The sequence below is a fragment of the Paroedura picta genome, chromosome 9 (genome assembly GCF_049243985.1).
Source record: "Paroedura picta isolate Pp20150507F chromosome 9, Ppicta_v3.0, whole genome shotgun sequence".
NCBI classification, from domain to species: Eukaryota; Metazoa; Chordata; class Lepidosauria; order Squamata; family Gekkonidae; genus Paroedura; species Paroedura picta.
The window spans coordinates 20,024,811-20,049,455 of NC_135377.1; the positions used below are offsets into that span (position 1 = coordinate 20,024,811).

At 44.0% G+C, this 24,645-nt stretch overlaps 1 protein-coding gene across 2 annotated transcripts; it reads left to right on the forward strand.

The window, feature by feature from the left end:
- The first annotated feature begins 340 nt into the window (after positions 1-340).
- Positions 341-18,144, forward strand: PABPC1 (poly(A) binding protein cytoplasmic 1). 2 transcript variants are annotated; one of them, XM_077351779.1, is made up of 15 exons: positions 341-1,080; positions 6,159-6,352; positions 6,447-6,562; positions 8,223-8,362; positions 9,282-9,376; positions 9,777-9,914; positions 9,998-10,093; positions 11,058-11,330; positions 11,552-11,642; positions 11,760-11,870; positions 12,048-12,202; positions 12,761-12,845; positions 13,367-13,497; positions 13,586-13,680; positions 17,709-18,144. In XM_077351779.1, exons 1-14 carry the CDS (start codon positions 888-890, stop codon positions 13,676-13,678), a joined length of 1,911 nt encoding a protein of 636 aa, XP_077207894.1. In that variant the 5' UTR covers positions 341-887; the 3' UTR covers positions 13,679-13,680; positions 17,709-18,144. The 2 variants fall into 2 exon arrangements, with proteins under 2 accessions (XP_077207894.1, XP_077207895.1); XM_077351780.1 differs by having other exon boundaries at positions 8,223-8,353.
- The last annotated feature ends 6,501 nt before the right edge of the window (positions 18,145-24,645 follow it).

The window sequence follows — 24,645 nt, forward strand, 5'->3', positions numbered from 1 at the left end:
ACTCTTGCCCTGAACAACGCCTTCTTCTTCCCCGCCCCGTGCGCATGCGCTTATAGCAAAGCTTTTTAAGTAGCGCGAGAGAGCGTTTCACCCTTGTTCCTATTTCCCCACCCCCACTCGCGGTCCATTTCTTCCTTGTGCACATGCGCTCCCTATTGCCCAACTCTAGACCCTTGCGTCCCTTCGCAAAGTATGGCGTCAGCCGCTCCCTCCACGCGCTGGAGCGCCCCGCCTCCTTCCTCGTCTGAGGCTGCGCGTGCGTGTCGGAGCTTTCCAGTGCGTGGCGTGCTGTACGGAGGAGGCGGCTGGGGGCGGGGCGGCTATATATAGAGCGCGGCCGGGGCGGCGGCCACCCCCTTGTCCCCCGGCCGCTGACGGTGCTGTGTGCGCAGTGTGTGTGCTCCGGCCTTCCCGGACACACCAGCTCCGCCGCACCATTTATTACTAAAAAAAAAAAACCTTTAAAAATCCAAAAAAATCTTAAAATCCGAAAAACGATTATTAAAAAAAAAATCCCTCTCCTTTTTCCTTCCCCACCTGAAACCGGCCGGTTTGGTATAAAATAACCCGGTGAAGCGAAGCGAAGTCCTGAACCCGGCGCAGCCGAGAGGAGACCCGCCCAAGCCAGCAGCCACCATCGCAGCAGGAGAAGCCGCCAGCGGCAGCAGAAGCAGCAGCAGCCCCCTCCCATCGTCTCTCCGCCGGCAGCGGCACCGACAGAAGCAGCAGCAGCCGCCGCGAGCGCTCGAGCCAGCCGGCGCCGCCAACCGCCGTCCAACCGCCGCCGCGGAGCCGTTAAGTTTGGAACCCGCCGGCCCGTCGCGGCCTCCTCGGCGCTCGCGAGTCTGCCCAGCCGCCTCGTCCCCCCTCCCTGTCCCCCCGCCAGCATGAACCCCAGCGCCCCCAGCTACCCGATGGCCTCGCTCTACGTGGGGGACCTGCACCCCGATGTCACCGAAGCCATGCTCTACGAGAAGTTCAGCCCCGCCGGGCCCATCCTCTCCATCCGCGTCTGCAGGGACATGATCACCCGCCGCTCCCTCGGCTACGCCTATGTCAACTTCCAGCAGCCCGCCGACGGTGAGGAGGACCGCGAGGGCCGGCCGGAGACAGACCGGGCGGGGGGGGGGCGGCGGGGGCGGCTCTGATCTCCCCCACCGGGCTCCGGGGAGGCCCCCCGAGGGAGACGCACGTGGGGAGGCTGAGGGGAGAGAGGCCGGCGAGGGGCGAGGGCGTAGAATGAGCCGGGCCTGGGGCGCGCGGGAGAGAGGCGCGATGTCTTCCTCAAACGTGTCTCTACGGCGAGGGCTGGGACGGCAAGAGTGTCTTTGGAGTCCCCCCTCCCCCCCTCCCCCCCTTCCTCCCGGGGCCGCTTCCTCTTCCCGGAGCCATGTTTTCGCCTTTCGGCGAGGCCCGCCGCGCGTCTCTCCTCTCTCTCCCCCCCCCCCCCGTTGCCGGAGCATCCATTTTACAGAGCGCCGGAGCCCTTGGCAGTCCCGGGCCTGCGCCTCCCTCGCTCGGAAATGGACGCTTCGCCCTTCGGGGAGACAGGCGCGCGTGGCCAACTCGCGGGACTTGGAGGGTCGGGGCGGGGGCGGACGCGGGGCCTCGTGGCGGGGAGGCGCCTCCTTCTCCTCCTCCTCCACGCGGTCCGGGCGGCAGGGCCCTGCTTGGCCGCCTTCCCCCGGGAAGCTTGTCGGAACCGGGCCCGGCCCTCCGAAGTCCTGGGCCAAGGGCGTGTCGGCGCTCCCCGCTGCCGGCTCCGAGTGTCAGGCGCGAGCAGGAAGGCGTCTCGGGCGGAAATGCCAACCAAATGAGCGCCTTAAATGGCGGGGGAGAATCGGGGCGCGAGCGAGGCCCCTGTGCCCTTGGAGGCCGGAGCGAGGGAGTGCAAGGCCCGCTGACATGGGGGTAGCTGCTAGGACAGCGCACTTTTTGTCCTTAGGCTGCTACAGACAAGGGGTGGGTGGTGATCCACAGTGTCCTTGTTGCCTACGCTCTAATGACTTCTTAACCTTGTTTAGAAAGAGAGGCTCGTAGGTTGTGGGGAAGAACCAAGTAGAACTCTTCTAAAAGTCTCCCAAGAGTAGCACGATTTGTTTGATAATCGTGGCCTACAATTCACCCTAGAGAAGCAGGACATGACGGAAATGCTCCCCTCTAATGACTGTTGCTGTCAGCCTGTACTGACAGTGGTAAGCAAGCCCCTCTCAATCAAGAAACAGAAAAGGAGCTTCCTCTTGCCCAAGCCCTGCTGCCAGTCCTGCCTTTAGGAAGCCTGCCTGACATTTTAGATTATAGAGCTTTAAAAAGAAACACATGCGTCAGTCTAACCAGTCCTGATTGTTTTTACTAAATGATCAGTACATTTTGGTAGGTAACTTGATCCAGTAGACTGACTCAGTGCAGTGCAAACAAGAAACGGTTTAAATTTGGGGTTAAACACTGGACAAAAGTTTTTGGGTTTCACAAAGCTCTAGCCTATTTTAATATTTGAGGAGAATGGAAGGATGTGTTGCTTTGGTTGTGCTCTGTGTGCTTAGCAGAAATAAGCTCATTGAGATACATAGTGCCCTGAATAACCATCCAGGATTATGAGTTTAGATTTGAACTATAGCCTTTTCTGTGTTAAGTATCCGACTGTTTTCCTTCTATCAACTTCAGCCATCTTTGCTTATGTCCATTTGTGTTTTGCTCAGCTGGTGATTAATTCAGCAGAACCCCTGGTAAACTCAGTATAGTAAGTGTTTCGGTGGTGGTGGTTAATAACTAAATTGCCATCTTGAAAAGACCAGTCATGAACTAAATATCATGTCTGGATCTTTGTCTTCACTATGACTAGCTTTGAAAGTGAAGGAATGTAACTTGTTTAACCTGGTAGCCTTGCTGTTTGGGAGTGTGTGGTTAGTCTTCCTACTTGGCTACTTAGGTACAAAACAATTATAGCAGAAGATAGAAAAGCTCTCATCATTCTGCATTTCCTGGTCCAATTAGCCATTGATAACAGCTATAAGGAATTTTTCTTATAGTCTGAAGAAAAGTTAGTATTATTTCTGACTTCATAGTCAAATGTGTAGAACCTCATTTTGAAGGGGAAGAGCACTTTAGTGCTGTTCCGAAGAGTGCTTCATATTATGCCTTTTCGTAACTTACCATTATTATTGAAATCCGTAAGTTAAATACTCCAATAGAAAAAGTATGAAGCCCATACTTAGAGCAGCATGATCACAGGAAGAAGTGATCCTGTTTTCTTGGGCTATGTTCCATTTTTACAGTATCCCTATTCGATGCAGATTTTGTAGGCATGGAAGGACTGCAACAAAGCTGTGCTGAGGTGGCGAGTCTTGCAGCTCCCTGTGTGCCTGGAAAGAGTCAGGCATAGCTGTTGGCTTTCCTGTGCTATGGGGAGGGCGGGAGTGCAGAATTGAGGGATTAGATCACAAGGTGCAGAGACAGTGTCAAGACGCCATTGTGTTTATTTTCTACCCCCATCACTTGTGCTTCCTGGTGAAGGAAATATGCCTAATTCAGACTGAGTAGTGCCATTTTAGTATGAGTACTTGGCTCCGCTGGTTCTGTTCCTTAAAATGATAGAAGCTTTTGACAAGTGATGTAAGTTGGCATCGCTCTTTGAAGCTTTTTCAATCTGTACCTTCATCTGCTGGTGTTGTTGCGGTAGTTTGCTACTTAGACTGTCTTCTGTAAGGTAGCCGATAATGCAAACATTGGTTTATAGAGCAAAATCAATTCAGTACATAATGCTGTAAGGCATCTGTCAGTAGAATAGACTGGTGGGAGACCAGCAATGTAGGCAAAAATGCCACCAACAGGTCAAATAGAAAGGCTTACACTGCTGTGGTTTATTATTAGATTTTCCTCCAGTCTTGATAGAGGCAGTGTTTTAAAGCTGTCACAGAGGTCACATAGAAAGATGGAGGACATTCTCTAGCTACTTGGCCAGAACATTATTTTGAATACCACAGGGGATGAAGGGTGCCACCTAGCAGAAAATACCCTCCCGATCATGTATTTTGCTGGTTTTCACACCTGCCTCTGAAGTGAATGTCACATTCAACACACCAGCAAGTATCTCCTTGGTCAATCTGTGTGGCCGTCTTTCCTGACAGATGTCCTATTTCCATTGGTTGAAGGAACAATGTAAGAATTGTATTGAACATTCAAACAGTTCAGTTAACAAAGGTTTCTGTCAGAATTGTAGCATACAGAATTGGAGGAAATTATCACATGGGACCTAAATGGTTGAAGGGATCTCTGACACCATTTTAGAGTTGTAGAAAACACTGCAGAAGGCTTGGTCAGGAACAGAGATTGGAAGTTAGATATACTGTGTGTATATTTTAATAGTAAATTATATATATGGCTGGGCTCCTTCCTCACCAAGAGTTCAGAAATTTCCAGCCATCCCAAGTTGCTTAATGAACCACCTACTTCCCTCTTTTCCTCTGACCAACCCTTTTTCAATTGCCAACACTACCCCCCCCCCCAATCGATATATAACCAGCTGGAGGAGTTGGGACCCCAGCCTCTGCAGCCTCTTGTCAGCTTTGCCTCCTTATTTTCACTCACGATCTTGTGCAGCCATGCTCTGGCAGAATGAGCAGACACCCTTTTGTGTAGTTGGAGATGAAAGAATGAGCTTGCTCCCTCCCTTGACTTTACCTTTGGTAACATGGATGAGAGTAGGATGTACTCTTAGTGGAGAACAGAAATCAGACTTCTAGTGTTCAAGTTATAATGGTTTAATAAAAGAATCGTGTACAACAGATTATTTATAGGCTGAGCAAAAGATGGAAAATAAAATGGCTAACTTAATCTGTCTTGTTCTAGCTATGTTTATCCCTGACTGTTGTAATTAAAGGAACAAGCACAGTTCTTAAAGGTACAAGCCCGCAGACATTCCATTAGCTTGAGTTAGAAGCTTGGATTTCTTCCCATTGTGTGGCTACATGTGATCAAAATGGAATCCAAAGTAGTCCTTCATGCCAGCCGTCTAGACATGTGAGGCGTATAGGAGAGTGCTTTCCTTTGAGACCCAGGGAATTTCTTACCTATGTCCCTCTTATATATTTGACTTGCACTGTGTAATCTTCCTTGAGTTTCAGGGAGAAAGGTGGACTATAAATCACATAATTGTCTGTGCCTTCATATTCAAATGGGGAAGGTGATCTAGCTATCCTTTGGTAGCCCTCTCTCTGGTATGGGCGTGATTTTTCTCCTTCCTTCGATCTTACACTGCCAGAGCCTGTTTGCATGTCCATAGGCTTGATTGTCCTTAGCTGTCTTTAGTTTACAGAACAGCAAGCATGACACAGTGGTAGAATGTGCACTCCAGAAGTGTACAAAATACTGTGTACAAAAAGTGGAGGCTCTTATTCAAAATGTATAGCATGTCTTAACAAATAACATACATTACATTGACAGCCATCAGTAATAACCCCAAGAATCCTTAATTCATACACAGCATGAAAAGCCTTTGTAAGATACAGTGTGTGGACTAAGGATTTGGGGGTTATTATTGGTGGCTGTTACTGTCATGCTATTTCTTAATACGTACTATGTTTTGAATAAGAACTTCCACTTTTTGTACACAGTCCTTCATTTACAACCTAGAGCCTTCTTAGCCCTGAGAGATTGACATAGCCTTCTTATATCAGTCCTCCAAAGCTGGCCAAATACAGTGAATTTCAAAATAACATTGTGGACTGAAGAGCCATTCTTCACGTAGTCCATCACCCAGAATGGTGCAGTACTTTCTGAATATGATGTTGCTGGAATAGTGTCTCAATTTTGTGTAGTTCAAGAAACCAAGAGAAACATGAGTCCTGTGTGGACTAAGAACAGTTTTCTTAGCTGAACAAAGTTTGAGTCCAGAAGCACCTTTAAGACTAACCAGCAAAGTTCTGTTAAAGGTATAAGCTTTTGTATGCATACATACTACTTCAGATAAAAAAGCACACAAAAACTTATACCTTGAATAACATTGTGTTGGTCTTAAAGGTGCCACTGGACTCAAACTTTGCTTTGCTGCTTCAGACCCAAGCAGCTACCCACCTGAATCCGCTGAAAAGCTATCAAATATCATATTTGCTTTGTCTTGAGATTACAGTAATTTAATGCTTACTATTTTGTCTTTGCAGCTGAACGAGCTTTAGATACTATGAATTTTGATGTCATTAAAGGCAAGCCAGTGCGTATCATGTGGTCCCAGCGTGATCCGTCTCTGCGTAAAAGTGGTGTTGGAAACATCTTTATCAAAAACTTGGACAAATCAATTGATAATAAAGCTTTGTATGACACATTTTCTGCTTTTGGAAATATCCTCTCTTGTAAGGTGAGCAGGCCAGAGTGCAAAATGTTGTTAAAATTATCACGGTTAATATAATTGCATTCAGAGGGTCTCACAAGAGTTACATTATTCTTTGCAGGTTGTATGTGATGAAAATGGATCCAAAGGCTATGGATTTGTACACTTTGAGACGCAAGAAGCTGCAGAAAGAGCTATTGAAAAAATGAACGGAATGTTGCTTAATGATCGCAAAGTGTGAGTATGCCAATGTTTCTTTGGAGCCTTTAAACTCATAGGTGAAATTCAGCATGGAAATCCTTGTTTCTAGCATCTGTGATTGGAGTTAGTGCAAAAAAAACATTTCACATGAACCAAGAGACAGGGCCATTATTCAGTCGTAGCTAGAGATATTCAGTCGCCTAGGAGTTTCGCTTCCATGCTGTTTGCAAGAACTTTGAACTGTTCATTTGCGTTCCACCAGTTTGCATATGTTCTCAGTTGTATATGCATTCTCAAACTGCTCTCACAGCTTCCAGCCCCCCTTTTCTCTTTGCCACAATGTTTCCATACATAAAATTTGCCTTTCACAGTGAGTGATGTATGGGTGTGAGGTGTCCTGGTTTGTCCTTTATAACTGTTTCACATGGTGTCCATAAATAGGAAAACCAGACAGACAGTTTGGATAAAGAATAATGCAGGCTTGTGTGTTTTTGAAGTGATTTGTCATAGCTGTCTACTCCCTAAAACTGAAGGAAAAACACCAACGTATAAAACAAGATGGTTATCTGTAGGGGAATGAGTCTCCCAGATACAGGGACTTTTTCCCCACGTATTCGTCAGTTTCACTTCATATTGCTGGGCTGGGAATATGCAACCATATTAATGAACTCAAAATGTTTGTTCTGTTTTGAAAGTGAAACTAATCAAGGCCATCAGTAACTAGGAAAACCTTGGTTAAATCAGTCTTTAGTGGACTGGGCAAACATTCTTAATTGCTTAGAGTAGTGCAACTCTAGAATTCGGACACTTTCTTGACTACTTTAACATCTAGAAAAAATAGAATAGTATCTTTGCTGGAGAGAAAAGGAAGGGAAAGGAAAAAAAGAATGCCGTCAAGTATAAGAACAGTATATATGACCTAATTAGGACAGACATTCTGATCAGCAATTATCTGGCTGCTGTGCCTCAGTGATGCTACTCTGGAAAAAGGAAACATGTTGTAGTACTGTTTGTCTTTGATGTGACTCAAAGGCTTATCATCATGCTGTGGTCAGGTGACAGTTAAGTTGGACGTTTCAAACAAGGTGTTAAGTGACATTCCCTGTTCGTGTAAAGTTTTTGGCATCCCTAACCATAGCACATTACAATGTGTGGAGGATACATGCCTGCCCCTATTCCAAATACTTCTGTATGTAAAGCCAGTTGGGATGAAGTTAAGTACTCTGGAATTTCCCTAATTAAAGAAATACTGCAGTGTGCAACGGAAGCCACTTAACTTTCTTGGTGAGCTTACTAGCAAACTTCCTTTAAAAATGTCAGAAAGTTCTGCTTTAAAGTCGTCTTTCTCAACTTTTTTTTCTGTTGAGAAACCCTTGAAACATTCTTCAGGTTTTGAGAAACCCCAGAATATGGTTGGGACACATAGCTGTATACATAGCCACCCCTTCCTACCCCCTCCAGGCCTATCATTGGCCATTTTACGAGAGGGTGGGTGGGTTGACATGACCATATATAATCACTGCACCTGATAAACATTTAACAAATAAATATTAAAATTTTATTAACTCCCACCCATTCAGGAAACTCCAGGGTTTCACGAAACCCTGTCTTAGAGAGCCTACTTTATAGGAAGTCGATGATTACATAAAAAGACTGAAGGCATAAAAGCAGCTGTTCATCTTATTTCTCTAACTAGATTTGTTGGGCGGTTTAAATCTCGTAAAGAACGTGAAGCAGAACTTGGAGCTCGTGCTAAGGAGTTCACAAACGTTTACATCAAGAATTTTGGAGAAGACATGGATGATGAGAGACTTAAGGAGCTCTTTGGCAAGTTTGGTAATATCATTTTTTTCTCATTAGAACTGATTTTCTAATTATACTCCCAATTCAGTGCTCCCAAACCAAGACTCCTCACTGTAAAAAAATAGTTCACAAACACACACACACACACACACACACACACACACACACTCTCTCTCTCTCTCTCTCTCTCTCTCTCTCTCTCTCTCTCTCTCTCTCTCTCTCTCTCTCTCTCTCTCTCTCTCTCTCTCTCTCTCTCTCTCTCTCTCTCTCTCTCTCTCTCTCTCTCTCTCTCTCTCTCTCTCTCTCTTAATAAGGTCGAGGTTCTTAGCCTGAAATAGCCAAGGTGGCTTTAATGTAGTGCAGCATATGTAGTGTACTAAGCAGTGTGTTGTACAGTTAATATTAACACTGCAACCATATTGCTGGTAATGTTAGGCAGTAACTGCCAGAATGCAAATTACTGGCTACTGAGTACATAGTGTAAATGGGAGTTGAGTTGCCAAATGGGCAAAATTATAAAGTTGTTCAATTAGGCAGACCAGGTTATCACATAAGACATCTTAAATGTCAGGCTATCTCTCTAATTCTAGAAAAATAGTTGTTTCAATTGGAGGTTGCCTTAGTTGCAGTTGACTTTGTCAAGGTATAAGCAATTAATATTTAAAAGTGACTGTTTTCTTGTATAGAGAAAATGTCCTTAAACCCAAATTATCTTCTGCTAGCACAAAGGGGTACTTCTGATAATGCTAGAATGTCAGCTAGTTCTCCATGCATGCAGCTCAGAATCTTCCTGAAGGTCCACCAAGCCTCCAGGAGTTGCATGATGTCAGGGGCTACACCAGGAGAAGGGAGATAGGATGGCTCTTTCTGTGAGAACTACTCCATCTGCTATGCTTTAGGATCCAACCCTTGGGAACTGAATGTACGTAACAGATCTTGTGTGTGTTTTTAGGGCCTGCCCTAAGCGTGAAAGTTATGACTGATGAGAGTGGGAAATCCAAAGGCTTTGGTTTTGTTAGTTTTGAAAGACATGAGGATGCTCAAAAAGTAAGTGTGTGTTTTCTGTTAATTTTGTGTTTCTGGATTTCTTTATCTTTTGTATAAACATGTACAGCGACACATGCTAAATCTGGCTTTCTGATTTGCCCTTGTAATCACTTGCACTATTGGTTTACTAATGTACGTCTTATATCAGTGTAATACCCAAGGAATATTTCTTGTATCTTTCAAGTGCCACCTTCATACAGAGGTTCATTCTCTGTATGGGATACTTCTACCTGGAGCATGGAAGCAAAGTGGCTCAGTCTGCAGTACACTCTGTGCATATAGTCTGTATTCTTGATTCTTTTGCTTTTTCTTAATACTTTGAATGCTATGCTTTTCTTGTGGAACATGACAAATGTGTGAAATTGACAGCAAACATTTTTAATTCTCTTTTTTAATGAAGGCTGTAGATGAGATGAATGGAAAGGAACTGAATGGAAAACAGATATATGTTGGTCGTGCTCAGAAAAAAGTAGAAAGACAAACAGAGCTCAAGCGTAAATTCGAGCAAATGAAGCAGGACAGGATCACCAGATACCAGGTAGAACTTGAAATGAACACAATGTTTTCACTATAGAGCACATTTTCTGCAAAGCAGTACATGTTCTGTATTTAATTTTTCAGGGAGTTAACCTTTATGTGAAAAATCTAGATGACGGAATTGATGATGAGCGCTTACGCAAAGAATTTTCTCCATTTGGCACAATCACTAGTGCAAAGGTAACAGCTGGATTTTCAACAGCTCTTATGATTTGACAGTAATGTGGAAGGAGTAATTTTTATTTTTTATTTTATTTTATTTCTATATTGCCCTTCCATATGGCTCACGGCGGTTTACATATAACATGGGGGGGGGATACATGGAATGAATTAATATATAACATAAACCAATACAACAACAATAATAATCTAAATAACACAAGTGTGACAGTCACTTCAAGACTGGACAACTGTAACTCGCCCTATGCAGGCCTACCCATGACTAATCTGGCAGTTACAGCTGGTCCAAAATGCTGCTGCATGGGTCTCACGAAGACACTGTGAACGGCCCATATTACACTGGTTTTGCGACAGCTACATTGGCTTCCAGCAGAGTTCTAGGTTGACTTCAAGGTTTTGGTTTTAACCTTCAAGGCCATTCATAGTCTGGGCCTGGCATGTATGAGGGACCGCTGGTCTGAATACATCCCCCAGAGGGCGCTTCATTCAGTGTCTGCAAATCGTCTGACAGTCCCTGGCCCAAGAGAAGTCCAACTGGCCTTAAACAAGGAAAGGGTTTTTTTTTACCCTGGCCTGGTGAAATGAGCTCCCTCAAAACATCAGGGCCTTGATGGAGCTATCACAGTTTCACAAGGCCTACAAGATGGAGCTCTTCCACTGGGCCTATGGTTGAGGCCAGTTTCGAATTTGTGGGCTTCCCTCTGCGGTAAGTTAGACAGCTCCCCCCATCTGCTCCCAAAAGGGGACTTGGTATTGATATGTCATATCATCAATTATTTGGTTGTTGTAACTGTTTTTAATACTTAACTGTTATGTTATTTAATTGTTTTTACTTATTCTTGCGAACCGCCCCATGATGGCAGGGCTGATAGGGGCAGGTTATAAATTTGATAAATAAACATATTTTTTTAAAAAAACATTTACATCTACTTGTTCACTCAAGGCTGTGTGTTTATTTTGGCAGGTCATGATGGAAGGGGGCCGAAGTAAGGGGTTTGGGTTTGTCTGCTTTTCCTCGCCAGAAGAAGCAACCAAAGCCGTTACAGAAATGAATGGTAGAATTGTGGCCACTAAACCACTGTATGTAGCCTTAGCCCAACGTAAGGAAGAACGCCAAGCGCATCTTACCAATCAATACATGCAGAGGATGGCAAGTGTGAGGGCAGTGCCCAATCCTGTCATCAACCCTTACCAGCCAGCGCCTCCTTCAGGTTACTTCATGGCAGCTATTCCACAGGTATGGTTAAGTTCCTTGGTGTCCCTGAGTGGCTTGAAATTAGTACAGCCAGAAAACGCAAATAGTTACAATGCTTAAAGTAGCTTTTGTGTAAAACGTATTGAGGCTTACCAAATGTTTGGATATGACCAGTGTGATAATTTTATAAAACAAGCCTTTTAAAAATGTTTTAAGAAAGGGTTGGGTGATAAAAAGTAATATTGATATCCTGTTTTTGCTAGACTCAGAACCGTGCTGCATACTATCCTACTAGCCAACTTGCTCAACTCAGACCAAGCCCTCGCTGGACTGCCCAGGGTGCTAGACCTCATCGTAAGTGGCTTGATTTGCTAAAAGGCACTGGGATTTTCATTAGTGTCAGTTCAGCTTAGTAGAATTTGATCTGTTGGTTTGGAAACAAGGCTTAACCAGCAGCTATCTTAAACGCAGCTTTCCAGAACATGACAGGTGCCATCCGCCCTGCAGCTCCCAGACCACCATTCAGTACCATGAGGCCAGCTTCATCACAGGTTCCAAGAGTAATGTCAACACAGCGTGTTGGTGAGTTTGGAGTTCAATAAATGGAAAGAGGGGGCAGAACGTTGAATGCAGGCTGCTCAAATGGTGCCTACAGACTTGAGCTGAAGACATCTCTTAAACTAGAGGGCACAAGGAAGCCCACAAAAGTGTGATTCTAACAGCCTTACATTTAGCCTAAATGTTTGTGGTTTTTTTCAGCTAACACATCAACACAAACCATGGGTCCACGTCCAGCTGCTGCTGCTGCAGCAGCTACTCCAGCTGTGCGCACTGTTCCACAGTACAAGTATGCTGCAGGTGTTCGTAATCCTCAGCAACACCTTAATACTCAACCTCAGGTTGCTATGCAACAGGTAAATAGAATTACACTAGATTTTATTGGGGGAAGCTTCAAAGCCTTAACTGATCCTGTTCCAAGCTAACCATGCTGAAACCCACTTAAATCAATAGGTTTAGATATACCTGACATAGATAGGTTTAGGCTGTATATCTCATGTCTGCTCAGAACTGCAAAAGACATAAGACTTGTCATGTGGGCATGGTTCTTTTGTCAATTACCAGGTCTAGGGCCCAGGATAGAAGATAATGTTGTTTAATATCTGATGTATAATGGCTAGAGTAGACTAGGACCAGTTTACTAGTTCAGATCCCTCATTCAGAAGCAGCAGCAGCTAACCCAGTGAGTTTAGTCCAATGATACTCTCAGCCTAATTCACAGACATTAAGATAAAGGTGGGAAAAGGAGAGAAGAAGCTTGGGGAAATTATGAATTAAAGTGAAACTGCTTTTTACGGTATCATCAGTTGACTGCCTTTTGATGTGCAGGCATTCTTGCTTGCCTGGGTTCAGATTAGCAGACCATAGTAAGACATTGTCTGAAAATTAATCTTGTGAAATGCTTCAAATTATAGCCTGCTGTCCATGTGCAAGGTCAAGAACCTTTGACTGCTTCCATGTTGGCTGCTGCCCCTCCACAAGAACAAAAGCAAATGCTGGGTAAGTCATTGCTGGACAAAGCTATGACTCTGGGGATGCCACGCCTTGAAAATAGTGGACTCACACTGGATCATGGTGGAATATGCTACTGCTAATGTCTCAAAAGAAAATCAGGATACTTGAAAATGCAGATGCTGTGATTTTAAACTGTGAAAGGTGCAGAGGATTGAGATTATGTAAAATTAGAAATACTAGTATGTATGGGTTTTAGGTAGAAGAGGGTAGAAAGCATGGTAAAGTACATGTAAACTTGGTATGTGCTTTTATAGTAGTCCAACACATTGTGGTGTTAATGGCATCAGCCATTCTCAGAAAAGCTTCAAGGGATGTCTAACATACCTTGTTAGACATATATAGCTTTATATAGCTTTCCAGTTCCAGTAATTCTAGTTTGAGGAATTACTATTCTTAATATGTAAATAGTTACTGTCAGAGACATTTCAGAGACAAATCCAGCCAAACAAGGTAGACAAATTAGTTGCGTTGGTGTTAATTCTGCGAACTTGTTGATTGTTTTCTAGGAGAACGGCTGTTCCCTCTTATTCAAAACATGCACCCTACTCTGGCGGGTAAAATCACTGGTATGCTGTTAGAGATTGACAACTCCGAGCTTCTTCACATGCTTGAGTCTCCTGAATCCCTTCGCTCGAAGGTAGGTGAAAATACTATGTCTAGAATTTCATGATACATGCCAGCTACTGTCAAACTAGCTTTTACAAAAAATGTGTTTTTGTAACTAGGTTGATGAAGCTGTAGCCGTATTGCAAGCCCACCAAGCTAAAGAAGCTGCTCAGAAAGCTGTTAACAATCCAGCAGGTGTTCCAAGTGTCTAGTTGTAAGTATCGTAGAGAATAGCTTTCAGATGTTGCATATACCTGCACTTGTGTCGGGGATGACGTGGGGGTTACAGAGCATAGCAGCTTGCTGGCTGGAAGTGCTCATAGGGATGCAGGAGAAATAACCAGCTGGTACTTTGTACCAGGAATTTATGGGGCTTCATAATGAGCAGTTGCCCTACATCATAGTGGATAAAGTTAAAGCTTTAACTTCTACTGGTTTCTTACTGAGTTTACTGCTGTAAACAGTTTACTGCTGTAAACTGCACACAATTAAACTACTTGTGTGTGGAAGTGCACTGGAAAATAGAATGATACTTCCCTTTAGATTTTAGATCACACTGGTTTGTTCTTTAAAACAAAACTTAAGTCTCTAATTACCACTCAATTGTTTACTAATTATGCTTGTATCAATTACTCAAAGCCAAAACTTTGTTCCTGAGTTGCTTACAACAAAATATATAAAACACAGTCCTTATGAAGAACAATTGAAATCTTAAGGAACAAAATTATCAGCTGGTTTAATGGTATAGATACCCAGTTGTACAGTCTGAGGAAGAGTGCTTGCACTTGAAAGCTCACGGCTTGAATAAATCTTTGTTGGTCTTAAAGGTGCTACTGGACTCTGATTTTATTATGATACTGCAGGAGTGTATTTTTTAAATATCAAAAACAGGCAGCCAGTATCCCAAACAGCAAAATCTCATTCTAATGAGATAATTAATGGAATCTGTGGATCTAAAAACACAACAGATCAACAAAAAGACTTTGGGGGGGGGTTGTTTTAACCAGGTGCTAAAGACTTGGTGCTAAAGACTTGGATATGGTCATTCAGTTATAGTTCAGTGCCACATTCTCACCCCTTGTAGCTATGTAGATGGAAAATCTGTAGATGGAACTGGGCCTCTGAAAAGGACCTGTATTGATAGGCAGGCTCCCTGGAGCAGATGGTCCTTTGGGTACCTTGGTCCCAAGCCATTTATAGCCTTAAAGGTGATAATTAGCATTTTGAATTGGGCCCAGAAGCAAATTGGCAGCTAGTGCTTCTCTTTCAGGATCGGTGAGATAATTCCCTAGTGCCAGTTGCTCTGTGTTTTATACTAATTGCAGCTTCCAAACCATCTGCATAGCACCCCCCACCCCAAGCACATTACAGTAATCTAAGATAGATGCAATGAGAATTGGTCTAATCCTGCATTCCCAATTAATTGCTTAATGAATGCAAAAAAGTGACACTCTGGCTTGAATCCACAGGAGCTTTTCCACATGCAGATGGATTTCTGCCCATGGAGCACAGTGTTCTGACCTTTCACTTCCTGTTGTATCCTGAAATGCTGTTCTTGGGGAGTCCGTCTTCTCTCCAGAGCAGTATTTTGAGCTGCAGCCGGGTGGAGGTGGTGACAGAGTTCTGCTCTACTGGCAGATTTGTGCTTGTAGAAAAGCTCAGGAGTATAGGCGGAGAACAGATTTGCGCTCAACTGAAGAGGCTGATAGATCCAATAGCTTTCCAGAAGGCACTGTGAGAGCCAGTGCTCCCCAGCAACTCAATTGATGAGCTGATGAAAGGCTGGCATAGCCATCATTCCAAGACATCAACAAGATAGCTCTCCAACGACCTTTGTTCTCACCCCAACTCAGCTTCTTGGTATACACTAGAGCTGCACAAGAGGAAATAGGAACTGAGATGGCTAGAGCAAGTTTGGCGGAAAAATCATGACGAAGCTCCAAAACCATTTATTTGTGTATTTACATACTGTCCTCCCCGAAGGCTCACCACATGATGCTTATGAGATGAGATGGTAACAAAGGCTACATAAAAGATATTATTTTGCCGCCTCTATTGCCTCAGCAAGCTCCTGCCTGGCACAATTATTATTTAAAATAAATGTTCTTTGATTTCCCTGTCCCAAATTGTACAATTGGATATGTCAGCTATAAGGTTTTTGCAAGTTTTTTCACTGAGAAAATCTTGTCATTCTGCCATGTTCTATCCACCAACTTTGATATTGTTAGGAAACTGGAGATCCCTCAGTCTTCTCAGGATTCTGTCTTAGACTCACAGCTGAATGGCCTGATACATGTTCCTTGTGTCAGGGTCACTCATGGCTGGTGAATGGCAGCAATGAGATCGGGACCCTTTCCGGGAGATAATTAACTGATCTCTAGTTTCAGGAGCTTTCCCAGAGATGCTGAAGGTTAGGCTAGTTTTGAAAGAATCAAATCTGGATTCTTCTAACTTAGCCAACTACCACCCAGTATTGCATCTGCTGTTTCTGAGTGAGGTGGTTGAGTGGGTGGTTGCTGAACAACTACAAAGCTTCTTGGACAAGACAACAACTCTCCAGTCCAGTCCACTTTTTGACCTGGCCGTGGGGTAGAAACAGCTCTGGTCTCCTGAACAGATCTTTTGAGAAAGCTAGATCTAAACAGGTCAGCACTACTGATTTTATTAGACCTAACGCCAGCATTCAACACCATTGATCATGGGCCACTCACCCAGCACCTTGCTGATTGGGGGGATACAGGCAAAGCCCTTTAAAAGTTGAATCCAGCTACATTAGAGGTCCTCTGGCTGGGCATCTGCACCCCAGGTGAGTCTGTGCAACTCCCATCTCTTGATGGAGTCCAATCAACAATTTTGACCACCGTGAAGAGCCTGTGTATGATCCTGGACTCCTCTTTATCCACAGAGGCCCAGGTCATAAATGCTGACTGCCTGGTAGTTTATCATCTCTGCCATGCACAGCAGCTTGAACCTTACCTGCCAGCACCCAGTCTAGCCACAGTGATCCACACAGTGGTCACCATCAGCCTGGATTACTGCAACCTGTTCTATGCAGGGCTGCCCCAGAAGTTTCAACTGGTCCAGATTGCAGACATGCAGGTCTTTAGCAAGACCCAGTGGAAAATACATATTTGACCTGTGTCTCCCAGCTGCATTGGCTCCAGATTAAATACCGAATAAGGTTCAAGATTTTGGAAATTGCCTTTAAAGCCCTTAAATGGTCTGGGGACTTGGTATCTGCAGGACTGTCTCGATTGAGTTAGCAAAACTTGCTCAGAATCCCAGCCCCAAAGATGTAAAATTGGTCTTATCCAGGGCCACGGTTTTTTGGGCCCTGGCCCCAGCCTGGTGAAAGCCTTTACATGGAGAGATCAGGGCACTGCAGGATGTAGGATAGTTCTGCAGGGCCTGCCAAAGAGTTGTTCAGCTCGGCCTATGGCCAAGGCCGAAAACAATAGCAGAATTCTGACTTCCCGGCTCAAAACATCGGTTACATCAGTCATTGGAGGAAAGAGATGGTTTTAGAATGAATCAATTTTTTAAACCAGATGGATGATAAATTTATCATTTTAATGACTATATTTATTATATATATGTTCATAATGTATTATTTTATTGCTTATTAATGTTGTTATCCACCTTCAGCCTTTGGGGAAGGGAGGGTTATAAATAAAATTTTATTAATATTTACTAGTATCAAAGACCATTTTAAAAATGGGCTTGGAAAGGGGTGGCAGGCAGGAGGGCGTGAGAGGGTGGCTGCAGCTCCCTTTGGCACGCAAAGTGGACCAAAGGGTATGGAAAGCCCTGCCCCCAGTGGCGGCATTGCCACAGGAGGGTCCCTTTAGCCTGGCAAGCGCTCTCTCCTGGGCTAAAGGGAGTGGAAAGCCCCCTGCCAGCGGTGGCGACAGGGCTTTGCGGCCTGCAGGGAGGCTGCAAACTCCCGGCTCCCTCCACAAAGCCATGTCTCCTCATGGGCAACAATGGAGACCACAGCTACAAGGCTTCTAGCAGGGAGAGAGTGGGTGCTGGAGGGGGAGGACAAATCAGGGTGGACCAGGACGGACAGGGCCCTGGACAGTCTTCTCATAGTTCAGCGACTGTTTCCCAAATATGAGGGAACAAAAATAGTGTTAAGGATTACTATTAGTTCAACTTCAACAAGACCTACGAAAGACATTGATTCTCTTTTCTTGTAATCAAAACATATTTCCATATTAATAAATGATTTTTTTCTTACAGGTGATCTGGGACTACGCATTATAACTTCGCTTCACCGAAGAAAAAAATCTAAACATGGAAAAATGATTAAATATTGAGAAAAACATTGCAAAAATATAAAATGAAACAAAAAAAGGAAAGGAAACTTTGAAGCTTATGTACACAACAAGTGCCAGGACTAGCAAAACTGTTAGTCCTAGATTACCTATTGATTTAAAATACAAAAAAATAGTAAAAGGAAAAAAAACAAATTAATGTTTTATAAACCCGGGGAAAAGAATTTTCAGCACAGTACAAAAAATTTAAAGCATTCCTTTCTTTAATTTTGTAATTTACTGTGGAAAAAAGCTCAGAATATCACTACTGTTATAGTTGACAGTACAAACTGATAGCTGAACACAGGACCATAATTTGGATTATAAAATTCTTGCTTTAATAAAAATTCCTTAAACACTGACCTGTTCATATTTTATTGGTGCATTTCTAGTAAGGAGGTAAAGCTAAATGATCATCTACTGTGTAAATTCAGTATCAGATGAGATTAACCTACATTTCACCACCTGTTAACGGAGTGTCTTTGGAAACACTGAAATGATTTGAACATCTGGATTTTATCTTTAAAGCTTAAAATTCTTGGCAGCATTTTCTAACAGTGCACATGTAATCACTGTGCTTCAAGTGAAACAATATTAACGGCAGAAATGTGTAAATATATAAATATTTTCATTCTGCTGACCCAAGGGAGAATGATTCCCCTGACCTTTGTTTGACAGTCACCCTTCCCCCAGGATGTCAGAAAGGGTTGATAGGGGAAGGAGTGATCCACTTCTGCCTGTGGGATGCTAATAAGATACAAGCTAAAAGCTTTACATCTGTACTGTTGTTTAAGGTGCAGGTTACAAAGCTTTATTTCTTGATCATCTGATGGAACACAGCTCTAAAGTCACCAGTGGCAGAGATCAGAGCACTGTGCTCACTATTTGCAGCCCCCAGAAGACTGCCTCTTGTTTGAGGCTTGGTTACATGTCCTTTCATACCCCTTCTAATCAATAAATTTCAAGGTCGATCCCAGAACAAATTTAGAGTCCAGAGGCACTCGTAAGGTTTTTACTCAACATTGCATGTTTTTACATTTTTCATATGGGGAATGAGTTTTTCAGTATACTGCCCTACTTTTTGATCTAGTCACTGCTGTGTTTAGCCCCAATTATTGCTTACCTCTGTTTGCAGGTTGCCATATATTCCCTTATTTAGATGATTGGTTACTGGTGGTGGATTCCAAAAACTAGTTGTTGAGTTGTCTTGGCACAGTTAATGCTAAAGTCTTTTTGAACCCCTTGTCATCTGTTCTTTGGCAGGTATGGAGGTATATTTCTTGGAAGCTGCTAACTCAGCTAGTAGGAGGGTAAATGAACTAAGCACTCTTCAGTCAGATATCCCATTTTTTTAAGTTCTTTCCTGGAAGGTTACTCCTATGCCCTAGTTTTAGGTTTCTTCCTATGTTAGTTTCTGGGTTCCATTTCTTTATGTATTTCTTACCATATGGCTCGAGGTGGATCACAGAAGTCTGTTCAAAAACCCCAATAAAATACCCTTTAAAACTACAAACAAAAATACAACAATAAAAGCAACAAGATGTTGCAAGCAATTAAATTCCAAATCTATCCCATAGAGATGGTAAAACCATTAAATTTCCAATTCAAATTTATCCCGTAGGGGGGGTTAAGGAAGGGCTGATGACTCCAAGTCCACCATACGGTGGTAGTACCTTTATCCTGGGGGGGGGGGGTCCAGCAGATCTTCCTTAGCGCATCAACCATAGACCTGGCGGAAGAGTTCCATCTTACAGGCCCTACAGAATGCTGAAAGCTCCCGCAGGGCCTGTAGCTCTCCCGGGAACTCATTCCACCAGGTAGGGGCCAGGACTGAAAAGGCCCTGGCCGAGGTCAGACGTGCTTCCCGAGGGTCGGGAATGACCAACAAATCTGTGCCCACAGAGTGCAGGGCCCTGCGGGGGGCATAGGGCAATTGGCGGTCCCTCAGGTATACGGGCCCCAGACTGCATAGGGCCTTAAAGGCCCATTGATCCCAAGTTATTGTTTTGCTTATATTCTTTCCTATTCTGAGAATGAGTACTTGTTGCATTCTTTGGATGCTAGGAAGGGATTATTATTTGACTTCAAGAGAACCCTGGAGTTTCACAAGGATAGAGCCCCGTTGGTTTGTTTTACTAGCCCTAAGATAGATAGGAGAGTGTCATCTCAGATATTGTCCTGATGGATTGTCAGGATCATTAGGTAGTGTTACGATAGGGCCAAATTGCCCTGCCCATTGATCATCCATGCCAATTCCACTAGGACAATGGTTTCTTCCCCAGCTTTCCTGGATGGAGTGCCTTTGATGGAGATCTGCAGACTTGTCGGTGACATGTTTGTACATCACTACGCTTTGGTTCTGCATGTGAGCCATGAGGTTTAAGTGGGCAAGAGTGTTCTTTATTTGCCGTTCAAGTGAGGATAGCATTCCCTGCTACCTTCCGAGTAACTTACTAGAATCCCCATGTGGGACTGCACAGAAGATCGAAATGAAAACATAGTTGTACTTAAGCTTTAAGTATTATTCATCGGGTATCTTCTATGCAAGCATACATACCCTCCCTCCTGCCCTGCTTCATGCTCTGGCTTTGGCGGTGCTAGAGGAACTGAGGGTAAGGGGGTGCTGCTGTGCAGGAGCGCATGGTTCCTTAGTGGGAACAAGCTTCTAGTTCCAGTGCACACTGTCTCCTGTAGACTTCTAGCTGTGAAGACCTATCCAATAGCAGGCCTGCTCATGTAATCCCCATGTGTGCCTGTGCATACTCTATGGACAATAGTTACAGGTAAGTTCAACTTTGGTTTTTTTGAGTTTAGGTTTCCAGGTGCAGTTTTTGGCATGCCACTGGGTGGTGCTGTAATTCCAAAAGTTTTCTGAGTGAAGGTTTACTTCAATTAAAATGGAAGAGAGAAATACTGTCTTCAATGTGATCTGTAACAGTATCTGCTATTTTGACACTCCCACAGCTCTGTGCTTGTTGGTGATTATAGTACAGATGGAGTGGGCATTTCTCCCCTCCCACTTGCTTTGCCTCATTTAAACATGATGTTGGTATGCCACTTGTGACTACACAGCCCTAGAATCTTTGTTCCTTTGGCACATTAAGTATGTACAGCTATACATACTCAGATCACTTCAGTTTTTCCCTCCAATGGAGAGTCAGCAATTTATATTGTTCCTACATCCATCTTGCCCTCACAACAACCCTGTGAGGTATGGCCAGGAGGCCCCCATATGTTAGTCCCATTATACCAGGAGTAGTCAAACTGGCCCTCCAGATGTCCATGGACTACCATTCCCATGATCCCCTGCCAGCATTTGCTGGCAGGAGCTCATGGAAATTGTAATCCATGGACATCTGGAGGGCTGCAATTTAACTACCCCTGCATTATACCATGCTGGTTTGCACAACTCGTAGTCTGGTTAAAATTAGATTCTTGGCCCGTGCACAGTTGCACAGATAAATATCTCTTGCTGAGATTGTTTAAATGTCATCTCTCCATCCTCCTGTTTTTCTAGGCTGCAAAGAGCCACTGAGCAATTCAAAAAGGAATTTTGTGGCTTGATATGTAACTTTGGTCAGCTTTAGTTGGTTCAGCGATCCAGTGTCACAGCCCCCCCCCCCCCATATGGTATTAGGCATGAATTGACGGTAATTCAAAATAACATTTCTGTTCTATTCTCGGGGGGAGGGGGGTTAAAGAAGGAAGAATTTTCCTGTTAAAGGCACAGCAGTCCTGTGTGAAATGGCACCCCTAGACCAGGTGATGGTTCAGAAAAGCATGCCTGCTTGTTCATGCGCATGCTGCACAAGGCATCCTTCCTGCCAGCCCCTCTTCCTTTGTTCCCTTCCCCTGCCAAGGTGCAAGAGTGCTGCAGCAAGCAAAGGATGATGAACGCTGCTTTGGTCTCAGTATAGCTCTCACTTCTAAGCCAACAAATCTGGCTTGGCAGAGAGTTCAAATGAGAAGCAGCCATTCCAAGAGCAGCACTTGGACTGGCTTTGATCCATGCATGGCTTTCAAGACAAGTTTTTTTTTGGGAAAAACTATAAGTGGAAGGAAAATAGCTACTAGCATTTGTGGAAAATTTTCTGCAGTGCCTCAAAATAAGTAGACTCTATAGCAATTTTGATGATATCTTTGAGGCTGGGTCTCACTCACCTTGTACAACAGTCTGCCATGTGCAGAAGGGAGCCTTTGGATGAAAGCCCAGACGTCAATGACAATGATGATACATCTGATAGCCCGCCCATTGCCATAGGTGGGTGCAGAGACAAAAAGCACACATTTGAAACATAATGGAATATGTAAGAGGTCTAGCAAATTATAGGTTTGCACTTTGTTAAAGGGAAAAACCTTTTCCTAAAGATACTTTGCTTGGGTCATTCAAAATAAGTGGGGTGGTTTATGAAAATGTCACAAAGAAGGGAAACTAGTTATCCTCCTTTAAGGCTTTCCTTGTACTGAAAAAGCAGTCTTTCCATGCATCACTTGCCGTATGAGAAACCACAGGACTAAACTGAACACGTTTCCAAATCTGCACAGTTGCACAGAGAAATGATTCTACAAACTCCCATTCTGCATGCTGTGCCTCTGCAGTGTTATGACTTAATACAATGCACATCTTGCTGTAGTCCAAAGATGAATAGAACAGCAGAAGCAAGAACCTACCCTAGGCTATAATTAACAGTTAAACAATTTAACAATGAATAAAAATTAAAATACAGCTTATGTTATCTCTTCTTTTAATAGTAATCAAAACAACCCAATCAATAGTAATCAAACAACCAGAACGGACTCCAGATTTATACCGTTTTCATTGCGGCATTTTAATATATATATTGGCCTTTAGCTCAAAGATATGTAGTAGTCAAAAAATTTAGTGTAGTCAATTTTAGTGTAGTCAAATTTAGTGTAGTGTAGTGTAGTGTAGTCAAGTGTAGTCAAAAAATTTAAGTGGAGAATAATAGACCATAGAATTAGTGAAGGACTAGATCCTCAGCACATACGAGTTGGATACCTAAAGGAACAATACCATTCGATGACTTTATTCTCATAGAATAATTATAGGAGGCAACAACCACGGATGAAAATGCTATTGTTAAATTGTTTAACTGTTAATTGTAGTCTGCTGTTATATTCATTTCGAACCGTCCTCTTTTTGTAGTGTAGTCCAAAGATAAGCAGGAACCTCCAAAGGGATTCCAATAATGCATAGATTTGCACCTGCAAAGGCATGATGAGTGTTATACAGGGAATCTGATGAACTCTGTGGTAGAGAACACACAGCATTCCCACTCAGTATTAAAGGATCCTATACAAGGGTCAACTTGGCACAGAAAACATATTCAGTTTTCAGGGGCAGTTCTTTCCTGAATGCTGTGAATGGTCTTTTCCTTCCAAATGCAAAGGGTCCTGCAAGAGGGTCAAATTGGGCTTTGAGAGCATGCCCATGAGGCTATCTCACACTCCCTCCACTCTTTCAGGCTGGGAGGGGAGGACTAACCAATCCTGGGACAAGGAAGTGTTGACTACAAGCAGCCTCATGCTCCACTTGCCCCTCCTCTGGCTTGCTCTGGCTGTAAACTCTGGAGTCAAAAGGCAGGAAATAAAGCACTCTCCAGCCTTGTGCTCCTTCACTGCCGGCTGGAGCTGATGGCTTTTTTGGGAGGGGGTAGGTCGACATCCATATAGGGTCATATCACCCAATACATATTTAACAAGTTTTTAAAATATATTAAACATTAACTCCCACCCATTTGGGAAACCCTTCCAAAGCCGTCAAGAAACCTCAGGATTTCATGAAACCCTGGTTGAGAAAGCCTGGTGTAACTCTTCATGTCCTTCCCGCCACCTTTGTTCTGGCTTTCTTCCATGGAGCTCAGGGTGGCATCATGGCCCCTTCTTCCAGTGTATCCAGACACGCACACCCCCTCCCCCCATGAGGTGGGAGAGACCAAGGGAAGGGAGAATGAGGGTCCGAAGTCATCTACTGAGCCAACTGTATTAACAAGGAAACAATAAGTGCCTGATAACGGAAGTCCTTAAATGGCAGCCTTCTTGAAGTGTTCCATTAAGTCTGTGAGCAGGGGAGTTCGATTGCTGCCGGACCAGCGGGGGGTGTGGGTGTGTGTTATTAATTAGGTTTTTAATACAGATTGAGCTTTGATGTTATATAGGGATCTTAAGATGGCTGTGACCCGCCACGAGCCCCCACGTGGGAGTGGCGGGATACAAATCTAACCATTAATATAAAAAGTATTAATAAAAGTCCAGGGAGTAGGGAGAGCCACCCCAGCATTCCTAAAGTGGGGTTTTCTCTCTCAAGAAATGAGAGAAATATAAAATATTCTCTGGAGGGCCGCAGTTTGACTACCCCTGGTCTACCCTTCGAAGCTCCCTCCTCAAATAAAACTGTCCAAGGAAGCGCACTCCTTGCCCCCTTAGATACAAGGTCCTGACTTCACCTGGGGCCATTTAGGGGCCACAGCGCCCGCACCTCTCCCCTTTCTGCCTCCCCCCCCTCCCTCCCCCGATGCCGAGGGATGAAGCCACCCAGATCCGCAAGCTTCAGTTCTAGGTACATCATACAGTATAAATTCTGATTTCTGAAGATCAAACACACGAGTCCTTCCCTGTTGGCTGGAGCTGATGGCTGTTTTGGGAGGGGGTAGGCTGACATCCATATAGGGTCATATCACCCAATACATATTTAATAAGTTTTAAAAATATATTAAACATTAACTCCCATTAACTTAAAGTGGGCGACCAGAGACGCGGGTCTCCTCGGAAGTAGCTGCCTCGGAGCTTTCTCCCGGGCGCATGAAGGGGCGGCCTGCCGCGGCGGAGACTTTCCCCGGCGC